The sequence below is a fragment of the Peromyscus leucopus genome, chromosome 2 (assembly GCF_004664715.2).
Source record: "Peromyscus leucopus breed LL Stock chromosome 2, UCI_PerLeu_2.1, whole genome shotgun sequence".
Taxonomy (NCBI): Eukaryota; Metazoa; Chordata; class Mammalia; order Rodentia; family Cricetidae; genus Peromyscus; species Peromyscus leucopus.
In genome coordinates, this window is record NC_051064.1 from 126,147,545 (window position 1) to 126,175,221 (window position 27,677).

The window sequence follows — 27,677 nt, forward strand, 5'->3', positions numbered from 1 at the left end:
ACGGAGAAAATTGGATCAAGATCATGTGGGTAGAGAAGTGCAAGGTGAGATAACTGTGCAATGCCCGTGCTGAAGCCTGGGGGTCTTCTTCCATACATTCGTTTCCCCTTCTCAGAGCCCGCTCAGCTCACCACTGGCCAACCTTAGAATAGCAATCCCTGTAGCACACACCTCCATCCTCCTTCCTTCTCTCCCTACTGGCCCTGCCCAAGCACAAGTCCTTCTCATCATGACAGACCAAGGCCAGTCTCCTGCACCTGCCTGTCATGCTTCTGCCACATCTAGGCTCAGGGCAGGTCACAGGTTGGCTCCCCTGTAATGCCCACGGCCCTGTCCCTCCTAGGTCTCTTGCTATTTCAAGTGATCTCATCACAGAAGAGTTGGTACTCTTATAGTGCTTTTTTTTTTTTTTTTTTTCAACAGCCCACAGTCATTTCCTGCCAGAGCCCTGAGCTCCTGCAGAAGTGCCAGGATGCTTCTATGGCTCATACTCACCTGGTACCTGCACTATGCCCTCCTGCTCGTAGTCGTGGTCAGTAATTGGCTGTGTAATGAATGAGTATGCAAATGAATGAATGAGTAAGTGAATGAAAAGAGAGACACGCATCCCCTGTCTCCTTTTCCAGAATAGCAGAAAAGCCCATCCCTGGGCCTCTCTGCTGGGTGCTGTTCAGCCTTTCTAGGCCATATACAGATGCCCCTCTACTTCCAACGGGGCATGTCCTTCTTCTGAACTCATCATAAGTTGAAAATGCATCTCGCACATGCAGCCTCCTGCACTGAATTGAAGTGGAGCACACAGGGCACTGGTATATCAATCTTTTCCCTCTTGCCAGTGGGTGCAGCTGACTGAGAACTGCCACTCATTGCTTCCAGCATCGCAAGAATTTGATCCATGTACCACTATGCCAGGACAAGGTCAGAATTCCAAGACAGTGACTGCTTAATATGTCTTGCTCTCATACCATCATCAACTTGACCAACTATTGTAAGTCAGGTTCATCTGTGTTGTGTCCGGCAGGGAAAAGCTAGTCACCATATCTTTCTACCTGCTACCTTCCTCCCACAAAGGTCAGGGCACAGAGAAGCTCAAGAAGCAAGTTCAGAGGCACACACCCCCTCACCCCACTCCGTGTGCACATAAAGGGTTGTCTGAGTGAGATCAGAGCCAGATTCTCCCAGGCCATGGTGGGTCGAGGCGCTGCAAGAGCTTGGGCGGGGAGAAGGGGAGAGGAAGGGTCTGAAAAAGAGGAGTTAGCAAAAATCTCACAGATCAGCAGCATCTCAGTTCATCTCTAGGACCGTGAGAAACTTCAGAAAGAGAACAAAGTAGACTGGAAAGAAAGAGCAGGGCTGTCGCCTGAGGACAGGCCAATCCCAGGGCGGGTACTAGAAACATGAGCGTCTCTCCTGGGCCCGGCTGCTAGACAACCCGCTGCAGGCCGCGCCTGCATCTCAGGCTCACTGTGTTCAGGGACCAAATTAAAGAGAAACCTCAGCAAGAAGGCCAGCTTTTTGTCCCACCTGCCTAGAGATTCTCTGGTGCCATCTTGATTACAAGGAGGTGGAGATATGGGATAGTGGTCCTCCTCTTGGGCCGTAGTCTCGATAATAGAGTGTGCGGAGCCAGCAACAGTCTTCTGTGGTGGTATTTACAGTTATAGCCAACTTGACTATGTTATCATAACATCTTCATTTGGAAGACAGATTCTACCCCGTGGGTACGTTCCTAAGGGTTTAAAAAGCAGTCTTGAAAACCTAGGAACGGGGCTGGGCCGAGAGCTAGTCAGTAAAATGCTCGCAACACAAACATGAGAAACAGAGTGTAATCCTCCAGAACCCATGTGAAAAAGCCAGCCTGGTGGCTTGTACTTACAGTCCCAGTGATTGGGAGGCAGAGACCAGCAGATCCCTGAAACTGGCTGGCCAGCTGAGCCTACTTGGTGAACTCCGGGTCAATCTCAAAATAAGGTGAATGGTGTTCCTGAGAAAGACACCCAAGCTTGCCCTCTGGCCTTCATGTGCACCCACATACATATGCACACAGACCCACAAACATGCACACACAAACCTAACCCACGATGTTTCTGAAAATACGCTCTCACATACTGAAGGAGAAAGGAACAAGATGGAGGTCTGTCCAGGGACTCAGTGAGTTCTGTCCGTCCATCTGTCCGTCCTTCCCCTCCTGCCTTGCATCAGGTGTGAAAGATAAGCAGCGCTTTGCATGCCTGCAGGGTGGAGCCCCCATAGCTGCAGAGCTCCTCGGAGGCTGTGCCTTCTCAGAGCCCAGGCAATGAAACCCATTTGAACAGCATCCTGCTGATAAAGCGCTGTCCACAGAGCAAGCCCCTGTGGTCGTTTCTGCTGATTTCTGTGGTGTCAGATCTCTGGCTATGGCCACCTTCAAGTCCTCACCAGCATAAGCTCTGGCTTCCAAAGACCCCGAAGATTTAACTCCTGGCTCAAAAGTGGGCAGGAGCCAGCCCTGCAACATCTCTGCCTTTGGTGGCAGGAGAGAATTTGCCGCTTATCCATACTCACAACGTACTTAGCGATCACGGACCTCTCCTCTTGTATAAAATGGGGCAACAGTAGCTTCTGTCTCTCGGGGCTGTAGAGGTTGTCAGGTGGGTTGGGACTCAGGGTCTTCCTCTTGAACATCAAGTTTCTGTCAGGTCTGCCATTTGTTTTACACACTAGGCTTTCAGGAAAGGGTTTGTTTGAAGAAAGCGTTCCAGCTGTGCCCCAAGCCTCCCGTTTTGTGCTCACATCTTCTGGGACACCACACACACAGACACACACACCCTATCCCATTTTCTCGGCGGCCCTGGTGTCATTGCTCCGTTTTATTAAAGCAGAAAGCAGTGACAATTATTTTCATAATGAACTGGCTCTTCAAATTAATGCCAATTACACTATGCAATCATGATTAAGATTGTGCATTAATCAACGGTGCCAACCTACTTATTAGCCTCTTTAAATACGGCTCATGAGGAATGTATGGGAAGGGAGAGAATGGAGATGAGCCAGGGGAATTGAGGAGCTGCCTCCAAGTGGGGCAGGAGCGTTCTCCAGAAGTCAAAGCCCAAAGGAGCCTGCGCTCCACAGGGGCGGGCTTGTGCTCCACAGGGGCGGAGCTTGTGCTCCAGAGGGGCGGGGTTTGTGTTTCACAGGGGCGGAGCTTGTGCTCCAGAGGGGTGGAGCTTGTGCTCCACAGGGGCGGGGTTTGTGCTCCACAGGGACACTGCTTGGATCAGAACCCAGGCTATGGGACACCTGGGCTTCTGAAACTGAGAACTGTGCAAAGGGTGGGAAGACCAAGGAGGGAGAGAGTAGAGCGGGACCCTTGACTGTTTGGCACTGAATAAGATTAGAGCCCTTTTTCCTCCCCCAACTAAAGAGAAAAGTGTGGTCGGCACCTCCCCTCAAGGTATCACTGGTGTCGTAGATCAGATGCCATGGATGCAGGTCTGTAGCGTTTCTAGAGAAATGGGGTGAGCAAGGTCGGTTAGAGGAGGAGGCAGGGTTGGCGCGGGGGGGGGGGGGGGGGGGGATTATGTAATCTCAGCTAAGGATTTTTGTGGGAGTGGAGGGGAGCTCTGGGATGTGTGCCGTGCCACAGGGCTAGTCCACCATGAGCAAGGGGGCCACAATTCAGAGCATGAGTATCTACCAGGTATTGGCTGAAAGCTGGCACTGCCACCCTGGTGAGTGGCCTCAATTTCCAGGTAAAGGGGCTGTCCTCTCTGAGTTCTGTTGTTCCAGGAATTTCCCAAAATTCCCTTCCCAGACCTATTGAGTGAATTCTCTAGAGAAGGGACAGTTTTCAAGTGAGTTCTGCCTACACCCAGAACCTATTCTGTGAACCTTTGGGACTGGGAGACAGGCAAACTTTGGGGGTCACCTTGCCCTTCCATGTTCACTCACAATGTCCTTCAGCCTTGCATTGTGTTCTAGTCTCTAGAATTCTCTAATGCTGCAACCCTTTAATACAGTTCCTCATGTTGTGGGGACCTCCAACCATAAAATATTTCATTGCTACTTTGTAACAGTAATTTTGTCAATGTTATGAATCGTAATATAAATATCTGATGTGCAGGATATCTGACGTGTGACCTCTGTGGAGACCCACAGGTTGAGAACCGCTGCTCTAGAGTATCCACTGTCTGCTGATCACCTCTTTCTCCAGGTTCTCTGCTGGGTTTCTGTCTCCCCGCCCCCCATCCCTGCTGCCCTGGTCCTTTTTCTGCCCTGATTCACCGATGCTGTATGTTGCCATTTTCTCCAAAAGAGCACTGAGCTGCTGCTGTCTGTTTGCTGTGGCCAACGTTTCTAGTTGTAGGGCTCCGGAAGGGAGAATGGCAAAGCATCAGCTCCACCGTCTCAGAAACACCAGAACTCATGCTGCCTCAACGGCTTCCCCTTGGCTTTGCCTCCTAGAGCCCTGGCTTCCAGTTCCCTCCTTTCTCCCTCTGAGGCCCACTTCAAGCCCCTTCACTTCTCTGGGGCTGTCTCCATCTCTCTGGTGCCTCGCTGACGTAAACTCAGTATACCCGTTTCTTTGGTACAACAATATGTTACCTGCTGGTTTAACTGCCGCCTCCGTAGTGCTTTTCTTGAGGAAATAATCTCTACAAGATGAAGGCCACCCTTCCTGAAAATCGGGATTTAGGCCACAGCCCAATGGTGAATCTGCTGTACTGTTTTTGTCGATAAAGTTTTATTGAAACTTCCATTGATTTATATGTTCTCTGTGGGTGCCTTCATGTTACAATGGCAGAGTTGAGTCACTGCAACAAAGATTAGCTGGCCCAGGAGGGCAGAAATGTTTACTCTCTGGATATCTACAAGAAAAGGCTGTCAGCAGTTGCCCTGGGATATGGAGGCGCAAATTAATTCCATTTTTCTAAATCACACCATTTCCTCCTGTAATGGCTGCCTTTTGAGACCTCAGCATGTCAACACACTCAGCTTTGCTAGTGTAGTTCTTCCTCGGAGCTGTCAACCTTTGGATGTTTACCCCACTCTGAGCATGGACAAACAAGTCTTGGAAACCTGGAGGAGCTTCCTCTGGTGGAGATGGCTGGGTCTGAACGGAGCCACGCTGTCGCTGAAGCCTGATGGGAAATCGTTCTATTGTTGTGTGTAAGAATGGAGCCACACATTGCTGGCACCCGGTAGTCATGGTCAGCCAGCCTGCTGGACTGAGCACTGCTGGAAAACAGGACCTATGCTGATGAGGGTCCAGTGGCAGGTTGGCACAGGGCAGTGGGTTTGCATGGAACTGAATGATGTAGGCTAAGTTTCAGCCCATGTGGAGTTCTGTGTCCCATAGCCTTGGGATGCACAGGGAGTGTATGAAGCAACCAGACTCCAGGAGCTCTTTTTTTTTATTTATTTATTATTTATTTATTTATTTATTTATTGGTCTTTTTCATTTGCTTTAAAATTTTTATTTGGAGTTTATCCATTTCTTTGCTTGTGTCTTTAGCATAGATGTGCATGTGTGTGCAGAGGCTGGAAGAGGACTTCCCATGTTCTGCTGTCAGTCCCTGCCTCTTTCCCTTGATACAGGGGCTCTCACTGAGCCTGGAGCAAGCTCTCTGCAGCTCCCAGCCCCACATCCCTGGGGCTACAGGCACAAGGACTCCTAGCTTTTTACATAGATGCTAGAACTCAGATTCCAGCCCTCATGCCCACACAGCAAGTGTTCTTACCCACTGAGCCGCCACATACACACACACACACACACACACACACACACACGGTTTTAAAAAATTATTTTGAAGCAACAGTACATATTTGCTATAAATAATTTGGAAAACTCAAGAAAATATGAAGATCAAAATAATCCATTAACCTCTTCTACCAGACTTAGTCTATAGTAACATTTGGATACAAATCCTTCCAAGTTTTTTTTTTTTTCTTCTGTAGCTATAATATTTTAAACCCACTTGATAAACAAGGATCGTGTGATATTATTTGCAGGTTTTTGAGGGAAGAAGATGGCTGCTTTCTATGCTATTAAATATTCTTTAAGAGCATTTTAAAACTTCCCTCCCTTCCCAAGCCTTTCCTCGCTGTGGAAGGCTTGCCAAACAGCCAAAGCATACGCTCCCTTATACTTTGACTTTCTAGAAAGTACCACTGTTAACATTTTGGTGTGTGTCCTTCTGGTGTGTCCTTTTTGATTTTAATTGGAATTGCATTAAATTTATAAATTAATTTGAGGAGAGCTGACATCTTTATAATATTGAGCCAGCCCTTCTGGGAGTAAGTTATGTCTCTCCATTCATTCAAGTCTTCTTTTATGTCCCCCAGTAAAGTTTTGTACTTGGCTTGATGGAGGAATTGCACGTTTATTGTAAAGCATTTTATTGTTATTATTATTATTTTGCTGTGGCTTTTGCGAGTAGGGTCTCTTTTATTCCTTTCAATTCCTTACTGTTTATGGCTGATACGTAGGAAGGCTATATGTTTTGGGTTATTCGTATGCTGGCCCAGGAGTGAGCTTTTGACTTAGTTGCTTCCATTTTAATCTGATTCCCTTGAGTTTTTTAAGGGAACATTAATAAGCATCATCTACAAGCAGTGTGTGTGTGTGTGTGTGTGTGTGTGTGTGTGTGTGTGTGTGTTAGAGATATGCATGAGTGTGCACATGTGTGTACATGAATGCATGGAGGCCAAAGTAGGTTGTTGAGTGTCTCTCACCAAACCTGGGACTCAGAGAGTTTTTTTTTTTTTTGTTGTTGTTTTTACTTTTTTTGGCTAGGCTGAAGGCCAGCAAGCCTGATCAGTCCTACCGTCTCCCGCCTGCTTCCCTTCACCTCTGCTCCAGTGATGGGGTTACAGGCTGTGGTAGTTTGAATGTAATTGGCCCCCATAAGCTCATAGGGAGTGGCACTATTAGGAAGTGTGGCTTTGTTGGAGGTGGGATTTGAGGTCTCATATATGTCCGAGCCGCCCCCAGGGTCTCAGTTCACTTCCTGCAAATCAGCACGGAGCAGCTCCTTCTCCAGCACCGTGTCTGCCTGCACACCACCACGTCCCACCATAATGATAATGGACCGAACCTCTGAACTGTAAGCGAGCCACCCCAGTGAAATGTTTTCCTTTCTAAGAGTTGCTATGGTTATGATTTCCCTTCACAGCAATAGAAACCCTAACTAAGACACAGGTGAACAAAGCCGTGCCTGGCTCTTTTTGTTTTTTAATTAAAGACAAGTGCTTGGAATCTGCACTCAGGTCCTCAATGCTTGCCCAGCAAATGCTGTCTCCACTGAACCATCTCCTCGGCCTCTGCAAACAGTGTTCATTATGTCTTTTCTGATGGCGGCTCCATGGGTCTTTTGCGTCTTGTCCGTACCACGATCATCCCAAAAAGAGCTTTGTTGTGAAGACTGTATCACAATTCTAGGGAGATCCATCAGCTACATCTGCATGTACCCCTCCTGTGGCCCACCTCTCTGGACCCATGGTTCCTCCCATCCTATGCACACCCCTTCATTTCAGCTCTTCCTGTATTTTAAAGCAAATTCACTGTATTTCACCATTCTTTATCCTCATTGTTATGCTCAGGACCTGTTCTACTGTGCAGGTGAGTTTTAATATACTGAGCAATCCCTTGCTTTGGGACACTGAAGAGATTGTATTTTTTTAAATATTGCTTGAAGCTATCCTTACATATAAATGGGTTTAGACATGGAATTACCATGTCATATGGTATTTTGATCATTTATTTCCCATTAAGCACATAAACACAGTGGTGTGATGACTCTTCTCATTAGAAATGGTGCCCATGCTCAGTGCAGAACTTTCTGGGGCACACAGAGAAGGAAATGAGTCATCCAGAGATGACCACTCAGAGATAATGACTCTTCACCATCTGACACATTCTTCTCATCGTTTTTACGCTTGTTTGAGAAGGTTTATGCACACCCACACAGGATCACAAGCATGTGAACTCAGGTGTTACAACTAGGCTAAGGTCCTCTGGGAAGGGATGGATTTGCTTTTTACTTTTTAACATATTCACTATCCCCCCCAATTTCCCTTTATCTTGGATTATTTTTATTTATTTTAACCTGTTTATGTTGGGGTGTGTGTGTGCGCCCCTGTGCTCACACACACAAGCACATGTTCACGTACATGCAATGCACATGCTTGTATGTATCTGTGGAGATCAGAGGACAAACTGAGGTGTTGGTCCTCAGGGGCTATCCACCTTTTTTTGACAAGGTTTCTCACAGGCCTGGAACTCACCTAGTAGGCTGGGCTGGCTTGCCATGGAGCCCCATGGATCCTCCTCTCTCAGCCTCTCTGAGACTGGGGTCATAAGCACACACCATCATGCCTTTAGTTTGGGAATGTAATTTTTGTTGTTTGTTACTTGATGTTCAGGAATCGAACTCAGATCCTCATGACTGCAAGGAAACATTTTACTACCTGAACCATCCCTCCACCTCTTCGTTTTTCTTTTTTTTTTTTTTTTTTTTTTTTTTTTTGTTTTTGTTTTTCGAGACAGGGTTTCTCTGTGTAGCTTTGCGCCTTTCCTGGAACTCGCTTTGGAGACCAGGCTGGCCTCGAACTCACAGAGATCCGCCTGTCTCTGCCTCCCGAGTGCTGGGATTAAAGGTGTACGCCACCACCGCCCGGCCCCATTTCTCTTTTCAATAGCCTTAATTTGAGGGAGGCAGTTTTAGGCTCGCAGCAAAAAGGAGCAGAAGGCTCGGAGACTTCCCACATGCCCTGCTCTTACACACTCATAACCTCCTCCATTGCCATTGCCAGGCACCGGAGTGAGTGACACGTTCCTTACAGGTGCTGAACTTGCATTGACACACTGTCTCCCAGAGTGGGATTTAGGGTAAGCTTCACTCTCAGTATTGAACATTCTGTATCTTTGACAAATCCGTGGAGACTGGAGTTCACCATTGCAGTGTTATGCAGAGTGATCTCACTGCCCTAAAATGCCTCTGTGTTTCCTCCTACACAACTCTCTCGTCCCCAGCCCCTGGGGACCGCTGATCATCCTACTGTCTCCATACTGTCCCTTCCCAGAATACTGCTGGAATATCTGGTTTGCGGCCTTTTCAGGCTGGCCTCTGTCTCTGTGTAAGATGTACCTAAGTTTCCTCTGTATCTTTTCAATCTTTCCATAGTTCGATGTCTCGTTCGTATAAGTCTGGGCCAGTATCTCACTGTGTGGATGTACTGGGTTGTTTGTTCATTCACCTAGTGAAGAGCATCACGGTTACCTCCCAGTCTGAGCAATCTGAATTAAACCTGAAGTAAACACCTTTGTCCAGGCTTCTAAGTGAACTTAAGTTGGCAGCGGCTTTAGGTAAATTCCAAAGAGCATTGCTGCTGGAGTAAATGACAAGGACGTGTTTGGTTTTCTTGGGAGGCTAAGGCAGGAGGGTTGGATTGTTATGAGTTTGAGACCAGCCTGGGCTACATAGTGTGTTGCAGGCCAATCTGGGCCATGGAGTGAGACCTTGACAAAAAAAAAAAAAAAAAAAAAAAAAAAAGGACAATGAGTTTAATAAGAATCCGAATCGGGCTGGAATCCCAGTTTTGCCTTCCCAGCAGCGGTGACTGTTTCTGCTGCATGCCTCAGCTTCACTGGCATTTACTACGGTCAGCATCTTAGTTCCCTTTTGCATCGCTGGGACCAGACACCTGCCAGGAAGCGGCTTAAGGAAGGATTGTGATTTGAGGAGATCCAGTCCATGACGGCAGGGAAGGCACAGCAGGGGCGTGAGATGGGTGGTTATACCGCACCCACAATCAGGAAGCAGAGAGGTGAATGTCAGGGCTCAGCTCACTTCCGTCATCTTCTCTTTTGATTCTGTCTGGGACTTCAGCCTAAAGATGGTGTCACCCACATTCAGGGCTGGTCTTTTCTTCTTAATGCCCTCTGGAAACACTGTCACAGACACATCCAGAGGTGTGTCTCCTTGGTGATTCTAAGTCCAGTCCAGCTGACAGTGCAGATGAGCCATCCCAATCGGTGTTGTGGTTTGAGGCTATTCTAATGGACATGGCATTGTTTCACTTAACAAGGATGCTATAGGACGTGGAGCATCTTTTTATTTGCCTGCCTATCTCCTGTGTATCTTCTGTGGTGAGCTACTTGTTAATGTCTTTGTCCCACACTCATGTTTCTTCTTTTCTTTCGTTAAGTGTGTTTTGGATAACAGTCCTTTACAAAAGCATCCCAGCGCAGAGCTTGTCTTCTCGTTCTTCTAAGCATCTTTTGCAGCACAAACATTTCAATGTTTATCAAGTCCAGCATATCAAGTCTTTGTTTCCTGGAGCATGCCTTTGATACTATACTAAAAAGTCATTGCCAAAGCCAAGGTCCAAACTTTGTTTTTGTGACCTTCTAGGGTGTCATAGTCCACAGGATTCATCTTATTTTGTGAAAGATGTAAGACCTGTGTCCAGATCTTTTTCTTTTGCATGCTGATACCCAGTTCTTCTGTCGCCATCTGTTAGAAAAGCCCATGTCTTCTCCATCACCTTTGCTCCTGAGGCAAAGATCAGCTGGCCATACTTGATGCTCATCTACTTGGAGCTTCCCTGTGCCTTCTGAACTGTATCCTCCTGCCAATACTGAGCTGTCTTGATTATTGTTGCTTTATTGTGATCTGTGTGTGTGTGTGTGTGCATGTTGCGTGCGTGTGTGTGTGTGTGTGTGTGTGTGTGTGTGTGTGTGTGTGTGCATATTCATGTGTGTGACTGCAAGTGTTTGTGTGCCACAGTGCACTTGTGGAGGTCAGAGAAGAACTGTGGGTGCCCGTCCTCACCATCCAGCTTGCTTGAGACAGGGTATCTTTGATGCTTTCCCACGCTCTATGCCAGATGAGCTGACCCGGAAGCTTCCACGGGTTCTCAGTCTCAGCCTCTCATGCCCCCATAGGGGTGCTGGGATAACCGATGTTCATACTCTGCCTCTAGGGTTCTCGAGATTCAAACTCAGCTCCTCATGCTTGCTCAGCAAGCGCCTTTATCCACGGAGCCGTCTGCTCCGCTCCCCATCGTCAGTCTTGAAGTGGAGTGGTATCAGGCCTACGGCTCTGCCCACTTTCAATTTGGGCTAGCCCCATGACCCCTGCTACATAGTGTTATACCACAGCTGTGCACCATTAAGAAGAGTACCTCTTGTCTCTCCGTGCACAGTGTGGACGCGTTCTGCTAACAGCCACAAAATAACTTGCTGTGGGATTTTGATTGAGACTGCATTGAACTTATAGATTAAGTCAGAAGCGCAGTAACAATATTGACTCTTTCTATCCAGGATCACGGGATCGTTCTCCGTTTTTTTAAATTACTCCTTTGATTTCTTTATCAGAGTTTTGTCATCTTCTTCAAATAGATCCTATACAACTATTTCTAGATTTACTAACTATTCCTTTTCTCTGATTGCTAATGCAGGTAGTAAGTATTATGGGTTGCTGGGTTTTTTGGTGTTTTTTTGTTTTTTTTTTTTTCATTTATTTTTCAAATTGTCCTTGCTCCTTGCTGGCCTGTTGGAAAGCAATTGATAGTGTTTGACTTCATGGGCTAATATCACTTAGCATGATGTCCTCGTTGTCCATCCATGTCGTAGCATATGTCAGAATTTATTCTCTTTTTATAACTGAATAATATTCTCTTGCATATATGTGCCACATTTTGCTTAACGTCTCATCTTCTGATGTACACTTGGCTTGTCCCTGTGTTTTTTCCGCTGTGAGTAAAACAGCTGTTCACATGGGTGTACACATACCTGCTTGCATCCCTGCTATCTGTTCTTTGAGTATATTCCCATATATATATAATATAATATATATCCTTTGTCAATATATGTATTCAATATAATTCTATTTCTGCTATGCTGTTCTACAGAGTAGCGAGATCATTTTATATCTCTACCAACAAGAGTACACGAGTCCCAATTTTCCAAACCTTCATCTAAATTTTGTATTTATTTTATTTTATCATTTTAAATTGCATTTAGATCTGTATTGTCTATGAGTGAGAGGGTGTGTGTGTGTGTGTGTGTGTGTGTGTGTGTGTGTGTGTGCCACAGTGCACACAGATAGACATCAGAGGACAACTTGTGGGAGTCAATTCTTCATTCCACAATGTGGATCCTGAGGATTGAACTCAAGTCATCAGGCTTGGTGGCAAGCGTGTTTACCAGCTGAGCCGTTTCACCAGATCACTCGGCAGCCTTTTTAATAGCGTCTGTTAAGGGGTGCCAGGCAGTTATGTCGCTGTGGTTTTCATTTGTATTTCCCTGATGATTGGTGACGTCGAGCATCTTTCAGGTACTTGTTGGCCATCTCTGTATCTTCTTTGGAAAACAAAGTGTCTACTAAAGCTTTTATCTACTGTATTGGTCAGATTTTCTGTCCTTATTTATTCATAGGTTTTTTTGAACATTTATTTTTATTTTATGTGTGTCTTAATTGGAGTTTCTGTTGCTGTGATAAAACACCATGACCATAAGCAACTTGAGGAGGAAAGGGTTTATTTATCAGTCACAGCTCACTGAGAGAAACCAAGGCAGAAACTCAAACAGGGCAGGATTGCGCTGCTTACTGGCTTGCTCTTTGTGGCTTGCTCAACCTGTTTTCTCTTAGAACCCAGAACCATCAGCCCAAAGTGGCATTACTCACAATGGGCTAGGCCCTCCCCATCAATCACTCATTAAGAAAATGCCCTCCAGGTCTGCCTACAGCCTGATCTTATGGAGGCATTTTCTCAGGTGAAGTTTCCTCCTCTCAGATGACTATAACTTGTGTCAAGCTGACATAAAACTAGCCAGGACAAGGTGTATGGGTGTTCTGCCTACCTGTGTGTCTACACACTATGTGCATGGAGGCCAGAGAAGGCATTGACTCCCTAGGGCTGGACTTACAGATGGTTGTGAGCAGCCATGTGGGTGCTGGAAACCCAACCCAGATCCTCTGGAAGAGCAGCCAGTGCTCTTAACCATTGAGCCATCTCTCCGACCTCCTCCTGTCCTTCTTAAATGCCTAAGGAAAACACCTTAAAGAACGAAGAGCTGTCTTGGCTCCGAGTGTTAGAGGTGTCAGTCTATGGTTGGTGGGTTCTGCTGCTGTGGACTTGAGGTGACACTGAACAGCTGGTGATGGAGCAAAGCAGCTCACTTCCTGGCTGACAGGAAGCAGAGAGAGGGGCCAGGAAATGACAAAGGCAAGATAAAGGAGTCATCCCAGGGACATTCATTCTCCAGCAAGGCCACACCCCCTCAAGTTTTCAGCCAGATTAGTATCACCAGCTGGAGATGTGTGTGTGTGTGTGTGTGTGTGTGTGTGTGTGTGTGTGTGTGTGTGTGAAATATTAAAATCACAACATCAGGTTTGGTTTGGTTTGGTTCTTTGGGTTTTAGGAGGGTTTCCTTGTTTATTTGTTTTTGTTTGGTTTTTGAAAACAGGGTTTCTCTGTGTAGCCCTGGCTGTCCTAGAACTCGCTCTGTAGAACAGACTGGCCTTGAACTCACAGAGATCTGCCTGCCTCTGCCTTCTGAGTGCTGGGATGAAAGGCGTGCGCCACCACAGCCAGGCTAACATCCAGGTTTTTTTAAAAAATGATTTATTTATTTTATTTCGCACATGAGTGTTTTGCCTGCAAGCTTCTATGCACACCATTTGTGTGTCTGGTGCCCCTGGAGGCTGGAAGAGGGCATCTGATTCCCCGCTGGAACTAGAGTTACAGATAGTTGTGAGCTGCCTTGTGGGTACTGGGGATTGAACTCAGGTCCTTTGGAAGAGGAGCCAGTGCCCTTAACCACTGAGCCATCCCCCAACACTATAACACCCACTTTTAAATTAGGTTTTTGTTATTGAGTTTTAGAAGTTCTCTGTATATCCTAGTTATAATCTTTTGTCAGTTATGGCCAGTAAATACTCGCCATGCTCCAGGTTGTCTTTTTTTACTCTTTTAATTGTGACTTTGGATGCACACTTACTTTTTTTTTTTTTTTCGTGAAGCCCAGGTTGTCTGGTTTTTCTTCTCTTGCCAGCGCTTTTGACGTTTGAATCTACGAAAACCACTGCCAAGTCCCCCGTCATAACGCTCCTGCTTCTGCCTTATTTCCTTCTATGAGTCTGTAGTTTTAGACATTATATTTAGTAAGTAGAAAGTTTGAAATTAGGAACTTAGAGCTTTCTAAATTTGTTCCTTTTCAAGATTGTTTTGGTTATTCGAAGTTCAGTGAGCGTCTGTGTTGATTTTAGGATGGAGTTTTCTGTTTTATATATATATATATATAAAGCATCAGGATTTTTACTAGATTACATTAAGTCTGTAGATTGTTTGGAGCAATATTGATACCTTGATATCATGTTGTCCTACCCATACCCATAGGATGTGTTTTTATTTATTTATATTTTTTTTTAAAAAAAGACCTATTTTATCTGTCAGTGCTCTATCTGCATGTACGACTTTATGCCAGAAGATGGCATCATATCCCCCTATTGATGGTTGTGGACCACCAAGCATTTGCTGGGAATTGAACTCAGGACCTCTGGAAGAGCAACCAGTACTCTTAACTGCTGAGCCATCTCTCTAGCCCCTGTTTACATTTTCTTTAACTTTGTTCAGCAATATTTTGTAGTTTTTATCATGCAAGTCTTTTCTCTCCTTGGCTAAGTTAAATTTTAAGTATTACACTGTTTAAAAATTATTACTGTTGGGACTGGAGAGAAGGTTCGGCGCATACAACTCTTGCAGGGGGCTGGAGTTTGGTTCCTACATCCATATGAGGTGTCTCACAATCCTGTAACTCCAGCTCCAGGGGATCTGACAACCTCTTCTGGATTCTGCAGCCCATCAGAGCGCGTGCTCGCGCAGGTACACACACACACACACACCACATGCATATACACATAATTAAAAACTTTTAAATCTCAATGATACATTTCCATTCTTTTTGATGTTTTATAAGTGGAGTTGTTTTTATAATTTTCTTCTAGATCATTCATTATTAATATATAGAAATGCAACTGTATCATTTTGACTTTGCACTCTGCTTTACAAAACTTGCTAGTTCTAAGGGTTTTTATGAATATTCAGAATTTCCTTTATATCTGCGAATAGAGATAATCTTATTTTTTCTTTTCTAGTTCAGGTGTCTATTTCTTTTTCTTGCCTAATTGCTTTGGACAGAACTGTCACTAATACGTTCAATACTAGAGGCAAGAGTAGGTATCTGTATTAGGTTATTTTATAACTGACAAAATACCTGAGAAAAGCGAGTTAAAAGTAGGTACATTTATTTGGTTTGCAATTGTAAAGAATTTCAAGTCCTCTATGACAAAGACGATTATGTGGCTGCAGTAGGTCATGGTCCTGACTAGGAAGAAGATGCAGGGCCAAAGCAGGATACAACCCCTCAAATGCCTGCTCACATTCACCTACCTTCACCAGCCATGTGTTCCAACCCCAACGGTCCCACAGCCTCCCAAACAGCAGATGTTCAAACCCACAAGCTGATGATGGATATCACATATTCAGTCCACAATGGCATCCTTGTCTTGTTCCCGGTCCTTGAGAGAAGCGTCCATTCTTTCACACTGACTGTGTTTGCAGTGGGTTTTTCAGATACGACTTTTACTCAATTCATAGTTTCTCAAGTGTTTTTATAAATAAAAAAAAAATGAGCTGAATTTTTCAAAATCTTTCTCTTCGAGCCTTGATAATCATATGAGGTTCTCTGCTTCATTTGGTTAATGCAATGTATGACCTTGATCAAGTTTTGTGTTTTGAACTATCCTTGCATTCCAACAATAAATTCCACTGACCATCAATCCATTCACTCTTACTCTGCATGCCTTTACTTTCTTGCAGACAATAATCAGCTCAGTCTTATTTTCTTTAATTCAATGACTTTTGTAGATGCATTTGAGCCATTGATGTTTAGAGCCAAAGTTGCTATCGTTAGGTTAATACATCCATGTTTCTCACCGCTTTCTGCCCTTGTTGTAGTATTCTAGTTTTCTATTCTGCCTCTGCTTTTTGCTTTAGTCAAACAGATTTTATGGTTCCAGTACCTTCCATCTTTTAGAGTGCCAGGTGTACTTCTCTCTCTTTCCTGGTTGCCCCACAGTTTGTAAAGTACATTTACAACTAACCCAAGCCCCCTCCCGAGTAACATCCCATCTCTCACAAAGCAAGTGCCAACCTTGCATTGGTGAGGTCACTGATTTGGCTTATAAATAAGTGCGTGTGTAATTTTAACTAGTATTTCAAACAAGCAGCTATTTGTTAAATCAGTTCTGAATAAGAAACACATTATTTTGCCTTCACTTAATTTCTTTCTGGTTGTTTTTCATTCTGTGTTTGGTCCCCGTTTCCGACAACATCATTTTCCTCCTCTCTAAATGTCTTTTTACATTTCCTAAAGTGCAGGTCCACTGTAAATAAATTCCTTCCATTTTTGTTGTTATTTCTCTTCATATTTGAAGGATAATTTCTCCAGGTAAAGAACTCTAGGTTGGCATTTATTTCCCACTGCACTTTAAATACTGCATTCCACTCTCTTAACAAGGTGGTCCCCTGGACAAGTCAGATATAACTCCCGTCTTCTCTCGTCTGTAGGGAAGGAGTGTTTTGCCTGTCTTCTGACAGTATTCTTTTTAATCTTTCACTTTCTGCTATTGGAAAATGTTATGCTTAGATGCGACTGGGGCAGGTAGCCTACCTAGTGTTTTCCAAGCATCCTAAACCTGCAGCTCAGTGTTTGACATTAATTTGGGAAACATTTCCAGCAGTTACTGTTTCCGTTATTTCTTCTTTTCACAACTCTCTTCTGCTATTTTCACTTTGTTTTTAATTAGAAACAACCTGCAGCTCTCGGATATTAATATTGTGTCCTGTTGCTTTCTCCTCCCCATCCCCCACCCGTCCCGCTTCAGTTTTTGGTTTTGGAGATTTCTGTTGAGATTTCCTCAAGCTCATGGTCCACCTGCTAGGAGTCCGTCACTGGTGTTCTTCGTTTCTGTTACAGTGCTGTGCTCTCATAGTATTTCTTTTGTCTCTCCTTCTCAGAAGTTCATGGTCTCAGAAGTTCATTGGTCTTCTATATTACTCACTTTACCACCAGAGCCCTTAGCATACTGACACAGTTGTTTTAAATTCCTGTGGGACAATCCAACATATTTAATATCTCTGTGTCTGAGTCTGCTATCTGTCTAGATGTTTTTGCTAGTATGTGTGTATGAGAGAGAGACAGAGACAGAGAAAGTACTAGATAAAGGAACTGATGTATATTATGTATGTGTATGCGGTGTGTGTGTGTGTGGTGTGTAATGTTCTCTAGTCCTGTGATTAGGATCAATCTTTTCTTTTTCTTCTTTTGTTTTTTGGGGGGTGTGCTCATGTACCTTGCACATATGTGCACACACATGTGGAGACCTGCGGCTGATGCTCGGTCTTTCTCAAGCACTCGTCTTATTCCCCGAGGCAGATTTCTTTAGTTGAATCCAGAGCTCGCTGGCTCTGGCTACCCAGCTTATTCCAGGGGTCTCTGTCTCTGCCTTCTAAGTGCTGGAATTACAGATGCCTGCCCTTCCCACCTGGCTTTTATGTGGGTGCTGGGGAATGGCTGAGCCTGAATCTCCTCTCCCTTGGGTCCGTTAGGGTCTGATCAAGGCTCTAGTTAACTAATTTCACTTGAGACAAACCTTGTGAAGAACAAGAAAAATCTTTTAACATGTTTTAAAATCAGTTCTGTTCCTGTCAACTGTTGAATACACATGGGGACCTCTCCACCCCAGGATTCACTGTAAGAACCTAGAAGGGCTCAGAGAGTGAAACCCAGAAGTGTGGGAACCTGATAAATGGTACTCCCTGGAGAATTTGTCCCTCAGGCTTATCTACAGTGAGTCTCCAGCAACTTGTCAATTCCAGTTTGGGTTTTCCTACTGGATCCCATGATGGTTTCCTGCTCCCAGGTCTCTACTTCTGCAGACTTTCCTCACAGATAGAACAAAACACCCAACAGAAGCAACGTAGTGGGAGAAGGCTTTAGAGTTTCATGGTGGGTGAGGTTCAGCATCTGGGACTCCATCTGCAGCAGCAGGAACTGGTAGACGGCTTGTTATGTCTTAGGTCAGGTCGGGAACCTGGAAGCCAAGACCTCCAGCTGAAATTGGGGCCAGCTATAACCTTCCAGCCCATCCTTATGGTTTTATGCCTGATAGCTAGACCCTATGTCCAAAAGATTCCACAGCCTCCCAAAACAGCGCCCCCACCTGGGGACCAAGTATTCAAGCACATAAGCCTGCCCGTCCCCATTGTACTGGGATTCTTCTGTTCTCCAGTCGTTCTGGCCAGTTTGGGGAAATGATTGCTCTATGACTTCATGCTTACAGACTCAAGAAAAGTTGATATTTCAGTTGCTTCTTGGGTGGAGTGATGGCTTACTTCCAAGTTTTTCATACGGCAGACCAGAAACTAGAAGCCATTTTTTTTCCTTTTCATTTCCCCAAATAATGAAAACAATCCAAACCCCCCTCGACTGGCATATGGATAAACGAAATGTGCATATCTATGCACAGTAATGACAGTTAACAATAAAACAGAACAAAGTACTCAGACATGCTACACATCGATAAACCTCAAACCTGCTGAGCACAAGAAGCCAGACCCAGAAGAACACCCAGGATGTGATTCTATTTGTATGAAATGTTCAGGGGAGAAAAAAAAAATCTTTGGAGACAAAAAGCAAATTAGTGGTTCCCTGGGGCTGCTGGCGCCAGCAGTGAAATAGTCGCAGGGGGATTATTGGAAGATGGAGAAGTTCTAAAATTAGGCTATGGTGTGCTCACACGAATACCTCACTTCCTCCAAACCACCATATACGCAAAACAGGTCAGTTTTGAGGAGTACAGATAATATCTCAAGAAAGCTCATTACTGAAAAGTATGAAGGTTTATCTGTAAACGTCTGACAGTATTAAGTAAGCAATGGTTCCCTTACCCCAGGGCCTCAAGCCTACCCCCCCCCATCTCACCCTTCTTTCTTTCCTGCATTTCCTCAGTGACAACAACACACACCACACGTCCTGGACATCTCCCATATCATTGCAGTTCTTGAAAACAGCCACACAGGGTGGCGCACGCCTTTAGTCCCAGCACTTGGGAGGCAGAGGTGGTGGATCTCTGAGTTCAAGGCCAGCCTGGTCTACAGAATGAGTTCCAGGACAGCCAGGACTGTTACACAGAGAAAACCCTGTCTCAATAGGGGGGGGCAGTGAAATGTAATATAATTACATCATTCCCCCCTTCTCTTGCCTCCCTTCATCCCTCCCCACGTACTTCCTTTGCTCTCGCTCAAATTCATGGTCCCCTTTTCTTTCATTGTGGTTACACACACACACACACACACACACACACACACACCTAAATATAGAAATATAACCTGCTCATTCTATATAATGCGTGTATATGTCTCCAGCGCTGGCCATTTGATACTGGATAATCAGCCTGTGTACGTGTCCCTGGGGAAGACTGTTTCTCCTGTTATCAGCATCCTTGGGTGCCTGTGGTTCTTGTCTATGGGTTGAGGCCTGGTGAACTTTCCCTCTTCCCTGTTAGCATCTCTGACAAGGTGGCATCCTTGTTCAGGTCTTGTCTAGGCAGCCCTGTGGGTGAGACTTCCTGGATATAGCTTCTCTGACATTTCTAGGAGACACAATCTCATAGCAAACCTCCTGGTCCTCTGGCTCTTTCTGCCCCTTCTGCAATGCTTTAGGTACAGGAGCTGTGGTGAGGTGTCCACTGGGACTGAGCTCCACAACTCTACATTTTCATTGGTTGTGGTTTTCTGTAATGGTCTCCATCTGTCCTGGCTGATTTTATGTATCAGCTTGACACAGCTAGAGTCATCAGAGGAAGGAGCCTCAGTTGAGGAAATTCCCTGATGAGATCCAACGGTAAGGCATTTTCTCATTTAGTGATCAATGGGGAAAGACCCAGCCCATGGTGGGTGAGGCCATCCCTGGGCTGGTGGTGTTTTGCCCGAGTAAGACCCCCCAAGCAAGACCACCACAGAGCCATTATCCTGTGCAAGCACACAGAGGTCTTTACTAACAAAACAAGCTAGCTTGGTCCGCTATCCAACGTCCAACAGAGCGGGTGGAGGAGAACGGTTCGAGCACTTACTTGAAGGGTTTTATATAGGAAAAGTTTACATGCAGCTTGGGATTGGATGAGGGGGCTAGGGGTGAGGTAGTTCTTTGAAGTTACTGGCTGAACTATAAGCATGAGGTTACTGATAGCTAACAGGATTCAGCTACAGAGACATAAATTTTTACTCCCTATGTCCTGCTTTTGTTGAACCCAGGATAGATACATTCAGATTTATTGTTCCAGTCCTGCTCTCCTCTAAGGTCAACTTTCTGGTCAGCTGAGCCCATTACTCCCCATATCTTGTTCTGCCAAGTCCAGGATACATAGATTTATTGTCCCAGCCTTAAGTTCAACTTCTGATCACTTCTAAAACTGCTGGTCAGCAAATACCTTTGGAGGAGGGGAGGGGGAAGCGTCTCTCAAGATGGCTACTGATTATTCCCTTTCAGTGGTACTGGGTTCTATTAAAAAAAAAAAAAAAAAAAAAAAAAAAAAAAAAAAAAAAAAAAAAAGCAGGCTGAGCAAGCCACTAAGCAGCTCCCCTCCATGGCCTCTGCATCAGCTCCTGCCTCCAGGTTCCTGCCCTGCTTGAGTTCCTGTCCTGACTTCCTCCAATGATGAACTATGATCTGAAATTGTAAGCAAAGAAGGCCCCTCTCCGCACCCCACCCACCCCCCACCCCGCAACTTGCTTTTTGGTCAGAGTGTTTTGTTGCAGCAATAGAAACCCTAACTAAAACACCATCTGTTACAAAGAGAAGTTCCTCTAATGAGGAGTCATACCATGAAATTTTTACAGTTCATGGCTATTCACGGCTTTCTGTCCCCTGGTTGGGTGTGTCTAGGTCTTCTCCATACATGGCCATTAGGAAAAGCAGTGTGAGAGGACCCCAGTGCCACCAGGACGAATGGAGAGGTGTGGAGAGGCAGGAAAGAAGGGAAGCAGAGAGAGTTCTTGTTGTTGTTTGTGTATTTTTTGTTGTTTGTTTACTTGCTTGCTTACTTTGTTTTCTTTTGTTGGGGGCAGCTGCAGGGTTGAGGGGAGGATATGGGGGGACCAAGAGGTGCGTGGAATTGAGGTGCATGATGTGAAAACTCTCAAAGAGCCGATAAGGACGTTAAATTAAAAAGAAAGGAAAGGAAAAGCATTGTGCGCCATCTCCCCCATCTGCCAACAAGGAAGCAGGGCCCCTGTGTGCGGATCCGCCTTCTCCTGTGCCTACCAGATGAGCTTAAACCAGCTTCTCACTGTTGGTTTCAGTTGAGTATTTAGTCTCCACGAAAGGTGACCCCTCCCTCCACCCGCTGAGAGCTTGTGCTTATTTTGTTGTTGTTAATGGAGTGCCCATCCTTTGCCTTTGCACCTGCTTACACTGGCGTATCTGTCTCTTTTGCTCTCAATCTCAGTGCTTTTTATAACATTAACTTTTATGCTGCTGTCTATGGTGCAGATATTTCAAGTTAGCCTCTCTCCATTCAGTGTTGTCCGTGGTGATTTTGGTGCCTAGAAATCACTTGCTTAGCAGTCTTTCTCCCACATTTTCTGATTTCATTGAAATACTTAGGCTTTTTCTAGCCCAATATTATCTACTGTTCGCCCCTATTTTCTATTTTTGGCAACTTTATAGTGTTCTTTTCCCCCTTTCTCTTATTTTCTTGCTAATCTTTAATTCATCTGGAAATGGTTTTGATATGTGGAGTAAGATTGGAATCTGGAGAGCCAGGCATGGGTCTCAGTGGTAGTGTGCTTGCCTAGCGTATATGAAATCCTCGATTCAATCCTCGTGTCAAAAAAAAAAAAAAAAAAAAAAAAAAAAAAAAAAAACCCTGAAATCCCAAATAATAGAATAATTGTCAGGACACAATTAATGAATAATTCATTCTTTTGCCACTGCTGCGAAACATCTTCCCATTCATGTTTTAGATACTTGTCTCTGCTTGAGCCTCTTTCTAAGGCTTTTTATCTCATTCTCTTGATCGCCTGTGTTTTCAGACGTTATTACAACATGGTTTTAATTATTTTGGCTTAATGATATATTTTAAAATCTGATAATACAAGTCACCTTTCATCATTCCTGTAAAGACATTTTTTTCAGTCATTATCTTATGTTTAGCTTTCACATTTTACAGTCATTTTGTCTGAGTGAAAGAGAAGTCTTTTGTGGTTGTGAATGGAGTTGAATTAAACTGAAAAAAATCACTGGAGAAAACTGAGACCTGAAATTTTACTTTCCAAGGAACAGCAGCATTGGAGCTATGTGTGTATGTCTCTCTGTCTCTGTCTCACTGCCTCCCACCAGGATCTCACTCTGTAGCCCTGGCATGTCTCTGAAACTCACAGAGATCCACCGGCTCTGCCTCCTGAGTGCTGGGATTAAAGCCATGTGCTACCACTTCTGGCTTGGTTATCTCTCTTGCTTAAGATGTGTAATTTGTTTGTGCCATAAGCTATTAGAATTGCATCTTTGTATTTGGGTTATTATTTGTTGTTTAATATGTGTGCTGACGTTGTTAAGGGGGAACCTTTTGCTGTAGGGTGTCCTTATGAGTTCTCACTGATAGAAAGAGGCACTGTTAATATGTGCTAACTAGTTATTTAACTCTCCCTAACCATTCTCACCTGTCTTCATGGCTGGGGGTTGATTTTTTTTTTTTTCCATTGCACCCATTGATGCAATAGTAGCATTGATGTTCCAGGCGTAGCCAACCAATTCCTGATTGGATCTGAGGCCTACTCCATGAAAAAGAATATGTGCCCTATGCTATAAACTTGCTCCAAAACCTATAGCTTGGCATATTTAGGGCCTTACAGAGAAAAATTTACTACTGATGATCTGATAAATTCTCATGCAGTTAAGCTGCCTTCTGATTTTTTCTGTTTATGTCCATAGGTTAGGGCAACCTTGGTAAGAAAAGCCTCAGTGGGCTCTATGCAGTGGTCAGAGCAGAGATTCATACTTGGTCAAAGTGCTAAGAATAAGTGTGTGTTGCATATTCAGCCCTAAACAGGACATCCACATTAGCCCTGTGAGGCCCAGGGAACGTTGCAGAAGAGGGCGTGGAAAGACAGGAAGAGCCAGAGGCTAGGGAGGAGCACCGGGAAATGCTGACTTATGGGTGTGGCATGGTCACCGCAATCACTAGCTTGCAGCAACCACGACCATCCACACAAGACTGGTATATACGTGAGAAAAGAAAAAGTCACAATAGAGACAATAGAGGGGGAGGGAGATAAGAGACGTATGGGGAGTGAATACAATCACAATATATTAACATTTATACCGTGTGCAAATAAGAATTTGCACCTTTGCAGAAGTCATGCCTCTCAATTCACTTTCTGTCTCGTTTTACGGGTTAGTGGTGTAGTGTGAGTCTTCACCAACACTTGTTTTTTTAATTCTTCCTTTGACAAGAACGCCTCTAGTGTTTCATTAGATATTAGTTACTGCAATATTAAGGCTGATGTGAGCTAAAGTTGCTCGAAGGAAGTGTCTTTCCTGCTGCTGTCTTATTAAACATTCTTTATGGCAGTAGACACTGGATTTCATCAGATGCCTTCCTGAATTTTGAGAGTTGATCGTATTTTTATCTTCTTCGAACTATTGATGTGGTGGAATGGTATTCACAGATTCCTTTATATTGAACTGGTCTTGCATTCCTGAAATAAAACTATGTGGTCATGGTATGTTAGCCTTGTAATATTCTGGTAGATTTTACTTGCCAGAACTCTATTAAGAATTTTCATAGCAGTATTAAGTTGGTAATCTTATTTTGGCCTGTCAGATTTTGTTAGCAGAAATTTGCTAGTTGGGTAAAATGTATAATTTTTGAACATGGAAATTATCTAGGATCTTATTGAACACTGGGGTGGGAAGACCTTGTCTGTATAACCTGAATGGAGCATCCTTGCTCCAGCCCCATCCTTCCTTCCCACACACAGCTCTGTCATCTCTCACAGGAGGAATCTTTGAGTATGCGGACGGCCCCAACGCCCAGGTCATGAACGCCGAGGAGCATGCCTTTCGATTTTCTGCCAACATCATCAACAGGAACAGGACTCTCCTGCCCAACACAACCTTGACTTACGACATTCAAAGGATTCATTTCCATGACAGCTTTGAGGCGACCAAGAAGGGTGAGCATACAGATCCTCACTGTGCACTTCCAAATTGGGTGGGTGGGGGATGCTGAAGCCTTTCCTGCTTGGTTTGGGGGCCTGATGCTTTCTCTTGCCTAGAGCAGCCTGAGCTAATCCCCCAGGAGTAGGGGTGGGGGCTTCGAGGAAGTCCTAGGCTAGCCAAGCATGGTGCTGTCGCCTGTAATGCCAGCAGCCAGGAAGCCAAGGGAAGATCATGAGCTCCAGGCCAGTCTGGGCTATACAGCAAGTACAAGGTCATCCTGAACTACACAGCAGGACCCTGGGAGGCTATGAAGGGTGGCTGACAAGTGGAAGGAAGGTAGGCAGGGGCTGGGATTGCCGGAGAGGAAGCCAGCCAAGGTCTCGAGGACCTTTGAACCAACATGAACATTTCCAAACTTGGGTTTTCTTTTCTATTAGTTTTATTTTTAATGGACAAATATTATTTATGGTATAGGACGTACTGTTTGGATACATGTATGCCTTGCATATTGCTCAAATCAGAGGACCTCACACATCCACCACATCTAACATTCATAATTTCTTTATGGTAAGAACACTGCAAATCCTCTCTTTTAGCTATTTCAAAATATGCAATACATTATTATTAACCATAGTCACCTTGCTACGGAACTTATTTTATCTGTCATTGGTATCCTACTCAAGTAGCAATAGGTAACATACATATAAAACAGATATAGTATTAGCCAGAGAGCACACCATCTGCCTGCCATAAAAAGACCTCACTAACATAGCACACTGCTCAGGGCCTGCAGCAGCTTGACCACAGAGCTACAGATGAGCCCTGAGTCTGACCCTGGTCCCGTATTCAGTGTGTGTCTGTGGTTTCTGTTGTTGTATTCAGTGTGTGTGTGGTTTCTGTTGTATTCGGTGTGTGTCTGTGGTTTTTGTTGTTGTATTCGGTGTGTGTCTGTAGTTTCTGTTGTTGTATTCGGTGTGTGTCTATAGTTTCTGTTGTTGTATTCGGTGTGTGTCTGTGGTTTCTGTGTTTGTTTTTTTTTTTTTTTTTTGTTTTTTTTTGTTGTATTCGTGTGTGTCTGTGTTTCTGTTGTATTCGGTGTGTGTCTGTGGTTTCTGTTGTTGTATTCGGTGTGTGTCTGTAGTTTCTGTTGTTGTATTCGGTGTGTGTCTGTGGTTTCTGTTGTTGTATTCAGTGTGTGTCTGTGGTTTCTGTTGTATTCGGTGTGTGTCTGTGGTTTCTGTTGTTGTATTCTGTGTGTGTCTGTAGTTTCTGTTGTATTCGGTGTGTGTCTGTGGTTTCTGTTGTTTTATTCGGTGTATGTCTGTAGTTTCTGTTGTTGTATTCAGTGTGTGTCTGTAGTTTCTGTTGTATTCAGTGTGTGTCTGTAGTTTCTGTTGTTGTATTCAGTGTGTGTCTGTAGTTTCTGTTGTTGTATTCAGTGTGTGTCTGTGGTTTCTGTTGTATTCAGTGTGTGTCTGTGGTTTCTGTTGCCAACATCATCACTAGAAAGTCCTGGCTCGCAATAGCAAGTTGTGGTGAGTCTAGTTCAAGTTGTCCCACACCTGAATTCTTAAAAGTAAGGTAAAAACAGATTAGAAGAGAGTGAAATACCACTGTTCACAGGTACACACACACACACACACACACACACACACACATCAGTAACTAACTTCTCAGTTCCTGGGTGAGTAGCCAGTTGCTAGTTGCTACACAGCACACCCAAATGCACAGTGGGTTTTTGTTTGTTTGTTTGTTTGTTTGTTTTGTTTCTATGTTCTTTAGAGATTTACTTACCTTTGTTTTATGTGTATGAGTGTTTACCTTCATGTGTATGTGTGGGCACCACATACATGGAGTGCCTGCAGAAGCCAGAAGAGGGTTCTGAGAAGAGAAGCCAGATCCCCATAGAAATGGGGTTTGATTATGAGCTGCTATGTGGGTGCTGGGAACTGAACTTGGGTCCTCTGCTAGAGCAACCAGTGCTCTTAACCGCTAAGCCATCTCTCTAGCCCCATTTTAATGTCTTTTAAAAGACAACTCACATACATAATCTCAAGTATGTGTGCCAGCCCTCCAGGCCCATAGGCTCTACGTCTATGATTTCAACAAACCATGGACCAAAAAACGCCAAGAGGAAAAAAAAGAATTTCTTCTGTACTAAACATATATAGACTTTTCTGTGTCATTTTCCCTAAACAATAAGCACAGCGCCTATTTACATAGCATTTGCATTGCATTGTGGGATGAGGCATCTTGAGACGATAGAGCATAAGGCGAAGTATGTGGAAGATATATGCAAATACCAAGCCCCTCTGCGCCAGGGACCCAGCATCTGCGAGTCTGTTATCTGCAGGGGGTCCTGGAACCAATTCCCTGCGGATCCCGAGGGAGACTGCATATCTGAACTATATTTTTACATATATATTTAATTCAAATTCAACTTAAAGGCTTAGATAACTGGAAATAGCTTCCATAGAACCTTAGATTTCCATGTAACCATTTAAAGATCTCAAGCCTAAGGAATCTCATTTCCAAAATGACTAGGTCATCCTTTCCGAAATATGATATCATAACCCATCAAAGCTCATATCACAATTTTTAGTTAAATCATTGGGTTTTTAATGTACTTTATCTTCTCCCTCATATGACTGAAGGGAAGACTCTCTTGATATTTGCTCTATTTCTGGGGCACCTGAAGGATAAGGAACTATACTAACTGCTCAGTGAAGTAATTGTTGAATGTATCAGTGAATGATGAGAACCTAAGAGTCATTGTCTAGGACCCCTGTAAACTGAGGCTAGGGGTTAGCATCATCCATGGCAGGCTGAGACTCGCCCACAAGCTAGCCTTGTCTCTCTAATGAATTCCTGGTTTCTAACTCATTTGATCTCCTGGGCTGCCAGGAGCGGAACCGCCAGGATGTTACCAGGATGTGGCTCTGTTTTCTGCAGTCCCACTGTGGGTTAGCTTCTGAGCTCAGAAAGTCGGCAGAGGATGGACACTGACATCCCTACAACTCTGACCTCAGCTGTGTTGGAGAGCGTGCCTCTAGTAAGTGCTTAGGACTGTGTCGGACATGCTAATAATAAACAGGACTTGGCTCTGGGTGCACTCGGCTCCCCGGCCTTCCACAGACTCGGCCATCAAGGCCAAGCCTGATCCCACAAAGGACTTTCCCTGTTCTCCAGCTCCATGAGGTTGAGCTCTCATGTCTGACATTCATGAGCCTCGCTCCACCATCCCTGGCTTAGTCCTGAACCCTGCCTCCCCGAACTAATCTTTTTTATTATTCCCAGCATACCCTGCGGCCGGCGCCAGGAAGCAAACATCCATCTCCCTGCCATGCTGACACCCATGTGCTAAAGACTGCACTGGATCAGACCTAGCCACAGAGATTTCAGGGCT

General features: G+C 44.6%; 1 protein-coding gene across 1 annotated transcript in view; it reads left to right on the forward strand.

Annotated features, from left to right (window-relative positions):
- Positions 1–27,677, forward strand: part of Grik3 (glutamate ionotropic receptor kainate type subunit 3) — a 217,307-nt gene that overhangs the window by 111,198 nt on the left and 78,432 nt on the right. The window contains 1 exon segment of the mRNA XM_028885450.2: positions 24,109–24,285. Within this exon segment, the coding sequence (XP_028741283.1) occupies positions 24,109–24,285 (177 nt within the window).